Below are 6,738 nucleotides of genomic sequence, written 5' to 3' on the forward strand. Positions count from 1 at the left end.
CAGGAGGTGGAGGTTGCAGTGAGCCAAGATCGTGCCATTGCACTCCAGCCTGGGCAACAAGTGCGAAACTCCGTCTCCAAAAAAAAAAAAAAAAAATCATGTATAAATACATATCTTATTTATATATCCTATACAGATAAATATTTATCTGTTAAATATATATCTTATTATATATCTTAGATATATATTGATCTGTTAAATATATATATTTATAAACATTTATTGTGAGAAAAGAAAGTACTTCATTAAAAAAATACAGTCTATTGCCTAAGAATAATATCCTATTCTTCCTATTCTTCATTTCTCCTCTTTACACATTACACACCCCACTAACTGCACATTCTAGGTTCACCCACCTCTGTACCTAGGCAGATGCTGTTCTCTCTGTGTGAAGTGTCTTTCCTCTTCCCCCTCATCTGTCAGATTGCAAACATCCTTCTGACTGGGCTCAGATGTGACTCTTACCGGAGACCTTCTCCCAATCTTCCCCAAGTCGCAGTCATGTCTTCACACTGGCTTCTGTTTCATTCTACTTTTCATGAAATGTACATTGTATGGTTACTTATCCATTGTATTTCTGCTAGACCCAGTAGATGATACCATTCTGAATGATCAGGGCTGTTTTTTCTTCTCTTGATATTTATTGCATGTATCTTCTACCTCTTTGTCTCACTTAAAGCAAGTGAGCCAAGGTTTTTGCTTGTAATGATCTTGTTCTTATTTTCATTTCTTATATAAATATGAACTTCAGTCTTAGCTATAGAATATGAGAGCTGAAAAGTAATTCTTTAGTTTAAACATGAGAAAAGGTAGACCCAGAGACATGAATAAGACACCGAGTATGTTTGAGCTTTTCACTGCTGGAATTCCTGTGTCCTGGCCCTCACGAGGGTGCAGCTTGGGTTTGACAGAGCAGGAGCCCCATGGTCCCACGCGTAGTATGACATGTGACCTCTGCACATGGTTTACAGTTCCTGAACTGTGATTTCTTTTTCTGTGAAATAGTTACAATAGTAGATGGCTACCAACTAGAAAGTGGTCACAGGTGGGTCGAAGGTTAAACACAATAACGGACACACAGAACTTACACAGGGCACTTTATGCCATGTCATATTGAATATCTATACCCCTCTACCTACGTGTCAATGTCATTAATGTTGACAATTCGCCCTAGACCCTGCTGGAAGAATCCAAAGAAATCCACAGTGACCTGGAAGTAATGACTGAGAAATTACAGTACCTCACTAGCGTGTACTGTACAGAAAAAATGTCCCAGCAAGTGGCAGAACTGGGACGGGAGACTGAGGAGTTGCAACAGATGATCAAAATTCGTTTACAGAACCTCCAAGATGCAGCTAAGGTAAAAAAAAAATAAAAATAAAATAAAACAAACGGAAAAAAAAGTCTGTCATTAAAAGAAATGCCACTGTGGAAACAGTGCTCACCTGTGATGTGGTTTCTTGGCTGTGATGTTATTCTTCACCTATGACTTTGGACTTCAAGTACAATATATTGATATTTACTCCCTAGGATATGAAAAAATTTGAAGCAGAGTTGAAAAAGTTACAAACTGCCTTGGAGCAAGCCCAGGCAACCCTGACTTCTCCAGAAGTTGGACGTCTCAGTCTCAAGGAGCAGCTCTCTCATCGGCAGGTAAGCCGAACTAACTTGGAGTAAATAGGGACAGGGACCTATACTTTTAAAAGAGGATAGCAAGGAAAAATGCCTCCTAAACTCAACACTGTTTTTTTTTTTTAAATGTATTTTTAAATAGAGACAGGGTTGCCCTAGGTTGGCCAGGCTGGTCTCGAATTCCTGAGCTCATGTGATCCACCCGCCTCAGCCTCTCAAAGTGCTGGGGTTACAGACGTGAACCACTGTGCCCAGCCCCTAAACTCAACACTGTTTTAAAAATGTTTTTGCAAAATGTTTATAACTTACAACATAACTATAATTTAGTAAGTGCCTCTTGCTTATGAAATAAATGATTTAAATATTAAATTTTTGAACTATGAAATCGCATTTTCAGCATCTGTTGTCTGAGATGGAGTCACTGAAGCCGAAGGTGCAAGCCGTGCAGCTCTGCCAGAGTGCCCTCCGGATCCCCGAGGATGTGGTCGCCAGCTTACCTCTCTGTCATGCCGCTCTGCGGCTACAGGAAGAGGCCAGCCGGCTGCAGCACACCGCCATCCAGCAGTGCAACATCATGCAGGCAGGTGAACGGTGCCCACGCCAGCAGAGCAATTGCTGATGAATCATGGGCTTCTTTTCTTAGCATTGTGTGGGCTCAGCCATCAAAACACATCCAGGGTGTTGAATCTGACAGGCTGTTGTGGTTTTATAAAATAAGGAGATTAAAATGCTGTCATTTGGATCACCCACAAAAGCCTGGGGAATGCTATATAAAAAATATCCTTGGTGAAAATTATGTTTTAGTGATATTTTTAAATAAAGAACTTGTAAAGATTTATTTCTATGCAATGAAATGTTTTTATCTCTTATTATTCACCTGAGAATCATCTACAAACTGATAATACAGGTTTACTGTTTTCTTGTGTTACAGAGTTTTTTCATATTTCAGCTTATTGAGGCATTAAATCCATTTTCTTTTGAGTGCCTAAAGAAAATGCCCCCAAGTATAATTCTTAGTCTCTTCACCTAGTAAAAGAAAATCATTTACCAGGAAGAAATGACTATTTACCTTATGTTTCCCTTCAACTAATAATTCTCGCTTTATCCAAAAATTGTATCAATAGCATCTCATTAAAATAACTAGTGGCTCATTTGGTCAACTATCCTTTTTCCCTGTTATCTTGTAATTTGTTGGACAGAAAATTCCTGAGGGTAAAAGTCATGCATAATTCATATGTATATATACTTTTGTTTGGTAGAGATGGGGGTGTCACCATGTTGCCCAGGCTGTATTGAACTCCTGGGCTCACATGATCCACCCACCTTGGCCTCCGAAAGCGCTGAGATTACAGGCTTGAGCCACTGTGCCCAGCCTATAATTCGTATTTTTATTCCCTACCATAGCACTTAGTTAAGTGTCTTACTTATATATTCAGTATTTGTTAGATGGAAAAATGAAATAATGTTTCCCACACTGCTTCACCCTTTCTGATTATCATATTCCATCTTCAGGATGATATCGATAGGGAAAAGAGAGAGAAAGAATCCTAAGCACTTAACTATTTTGATTCCGTCAATAATTTTGCTACAATATTTTAGAGAGAAAGCTCTGAAATATCTAAGTAAAGTGAAGAATTCAAACCATTAGGAATCTTACCCATCATTTCTTTATTCCCTACCCATACAGGTAAAAAAAGAGTTAAACTACAGAATCACTTACCTAGTTATTGATCAAGAAAAAAAAACTATCTTTCTATGTTGTTTTTTCAAAGGAGGCTGTGGTGCAGTATGAACAATATGAGCAAGAAATGAAACATCTCCAGCAACTGATAGAAGGAGCCCACAGAGAGATTGAGGATAAACCTGTTGCCACCAGTAACATACAGGAGCTGCAGGCTCAGATTTCTCGGCATGAGGTGAGAGAGAAATGTAGGCAAAATACCGAGGGCAGGAAACTGGATGGATTAGCGTTTACGTTTGGTTTCTAGTGAATGGAAGGGAACAGTTTCCCCTGTCCTGCACTTAATGTGTTCAGCTCTTGGGAGGCCTCTTTGACTATCTAAGCGTTGTGAGTGCCGTTTTTGCTGATTCAGTAACACGTGCCTTCCCCTTGATTCCACCTCTCTACACGTTGTTCACATTGTATGGGACTCACGGATTGTCATCTCCTTCACCCAGAATTCTCACAGTTAATACACTAAAACACAGTCCCATACCCTCTTTTTAATGCCTGCAAAAACAGCAATGCTCAAAGCTTTGCTGCATTGATCGCTCTCTTGGTGGCTCACGCCTGTAATCCCAGCACTTTGGGAGGTCAAGATGGGCAGATCACAAGGTCAGGAGATGGAGACCATCCTGGACACCATGGTGAAACCCCGTCTTTACTAAAAATACAAAAATTAGCTGGGTGTGGTGGCACGCGCCTGTAATCCCAGCTACTTGGGAGGTTGAGGCAGGAGAATCACTTGAACCCAGAAGCCGAGATCGCGCCACTGCACTCCAACCTGGCGACAGAGCGAGACTCGGTCTCAAACAAACAAACAAACAAACAAAAAAAAAACTTAATATTTTAAACATTTTCTTCTTTGAAATATTACTCATTTCAGTTCCTCTTCCCAAAATCAGAGGATGGTCCAGGTTGTTTACTTTGCTAGTTTTCAGATTGGGCCAGCTAACATGTGCCTCTTTTTCAAATGTTCTTCTTTGTTTGTTCCTTTGGCATCATTATTACCTTAGGACTTGGCCACTCCTTGGGCTGTCCTGTCCCAGAGATCATGGTCCTTGAGTGACTGAGCTTAGCAGGGAATTTCCTTTCCTGAACTGTCAATTCCATATAGGTCAAGTTCACTCTTTCCCTTGGGGGATGGTTCATAGCACTGTGAATTTTGATAAATAACTGGGAGGAGGGTGTCTTATTTTTTCTGTACCGAGGATAGAGTATATGGAGTATATCCTTCCGTATGCTCTATTCTAACTTTGTCATGAGAACAAGGAACAATTTTTCCAAACCACTTACATTGAGATTCTCAAAAGATTCAAAGCATTGCTTTGTAAAGATGAAAAATCTCACCCCCTTCTCCAAATGCAATTAATTCTTTAATTTCTTGACATATATAAACATTAATAATTTTCATTTATATATGATTTACAAAATCATTTAAATATGCCATCTACATTTACTCCTACAACTATAGACATCATCTATGTGAGTGATTTTTCTTATGCAATGGCTAAATGAAAATGTAATGTAGATTTTTGAAACCACTGTTTATGTTGGTCTGTACATTAGACTATATATTATGTATTTATTTTGAAACTATTTTTAATCCCATCTAGGAAGATCCAAAATTTTGTTGTAACAACTCTTCTATCATGGTACAGATATTTTTAAAATCGTTTCTGGAGTAATAATTATTATTACTACTAAACATTTTTGTTGTATGGTTTTTCCTCCCCAAGAAACTTGTGCTTTTTTTTTTTTTTTTTTTGAGACAGAGTCTTGCTGTATCACCCAAGCTAGAGCGCAGTGGCAAGACCATGGCTCACAGTGGGATCATGGCTCATTGCAGCCTCTACCTCCTGGGCTCGGGCAGTCCTCCCACCTCAGCCTCCAAGTATTTGGGACTACGAGCACATACCACTACCTCAGGCTAGTTTTTGCATTTTTTTGTAGAGTAGAGACAGGGTTTCACCATGTTACCCAGGCTGATCTCAAACTCCTGGCCTCAAGTGATATGCCTGCCTCAGCCTCCTCACGTGCTGTGATAAAAGATGTGAGCCACCATGCCCGGCCAGCTTTATGTTTTTTAAAGTAACTTACAAAATTTTACATCACTTTTTTATATCAACCCTATGAGGTAAGAATTTCTATATATATACACACACATATATATATTATTTTATTTTTATTTTTTATTTATTTTTATTTTTATTTTTATTTATTTTTTTTTTAGATGGAGTCTTGTTCTCTGTTGCCCAAGCTGAAGTGCAGTGGCACAATCTTGGCTCACTGCAACCTTCACCTCCTGGGTTCAAGTGATTCTCCTGCCTCGGCCTCCCGCGTAGTCGGGATTACAGGTGCACACCACGATGCCCTGATAATTTTTGTATTTTTAGTAGAGACAGGGTTTGACTATGCTGGCCAGGTTGGTATCGAACTCCTGATCTCAAGTGATCCACCCACCTTGGTCTCCCAAAGTGTTGGGATTACAGGCGTGAGCCACCACGCCCGGCCGACATCAGGATTTTTTTTAAAATCATCTTTATTTTACTGACAAAAAAACTGAACTTAGAAAAAAGTGACTTCCTGAGCTCCCAAATCTAGTAACTGATTGAAATTAGACTCGATCTCAGTATCTTTGTCTGCAAATTCTGTGATTTTTCTTCCACTGTAATAGAAACTATCTGGGCTACTTAATGAAACAAAAGAGAATAATGAAGTCCCTGGAAAATAAATGAGTCCCCCAAGGTCACAGAGTGAACTCAGCTCAGCCAGCAGTGGACTAGGTCTTCCCAGCTCTTGGTCCAATGAGCTGTTTATTTTGTCGCATTTTCTTCCATAGTTCTGAACATCCATGTTAACGTTTGTTAGTTTTAAACCAACTGTGGCTTAGAACACATTTTCATGTAAAAAATGATGCAGTCCTGTGTGAGCTTCATTGTATGTATAAAACAAACACAGGAAGGAAAGTGCCGAGTGGAGAAAGCTTAACCGATGATAACGTACAAATTGGGAAGAGGGTTTCTTCCTGTATTTTCTATCTTGTTTTAATTGAATTTCAATCTTATGGTGAATCTAGTTTTCTTACAAATAACTTTAAAAATAACTGATCATTTATTTATGGCTAAAGAATTCATACTTTTAAAAATAATTTTTCGGCCGGGTATGGTGGTTCACACCTGTAATCCCAGTACTTTTTGGAGGCCAAGGCGGGTGGATCACAAGGTCAGGAGTTCGAGCCCAGCCTGGCCAATATGGTGAAACCCCGTCTCTACCAAAAATACAAAAATTAGCCTGACGTGGTGACGGGTGTCTGTAGTCCCACCTACTCAGGAGGCTGAGGCAGGAGAATCGCTTGAACCCGGGAGGTGGAGGTTGCAGTGAGC

The 6,738-nt window shown here is 39.6% G+C and overlaps 1 protein-coding gene across 1 annotated transcript in view; it reads left to right on the plus strand.

Moving 5' to 3' along the window:
- SYNE1 (spectrin repeat containing, nuclear envelope 1) overlaps positions 1-6,738 on the plus strand; it is a 570,706-nt gene that overhangs the window by 359,255 nt on the left and 204,713 nt on the right. The window contains exons 87-90 of the mRNA XM_011996807.1: positions 1,175-1,360; positions 1,531-1,653; positions 2,030-2,212; positions 3,405-3,548. Coding sequence (XP_011852197.1) covers positions 1,175-1,360; positions 1,531-1,653; positions 2,030-2,212; positions 3,405-3,548 — 636 coding nt within the window. The remainder of the gene's footprint in view (positions 1-1,174; positions 1,361-1,530; positions 1,654-2,029; positions 2,213-3,404; positions 3,549-6,738) is intronic.

This window comes from Mandrillus leucophaeus, unplaced genomic scaffold, assembly GCF_000951045.1.
Source record: "Mandrillus leucophaeus isolate KB7577 unplaced genomic scaffold, Mleu.le_1.0 Scaffold524, whole genome shotgun sequence".
Classification (NCBI taxonomy): domain Eukaryota; kingdom Metazoa; phylum Chordata; class Mammalia; order Primates; family Cercopithecidae; genus Mandrillus; species Mandrillus leucophaeus.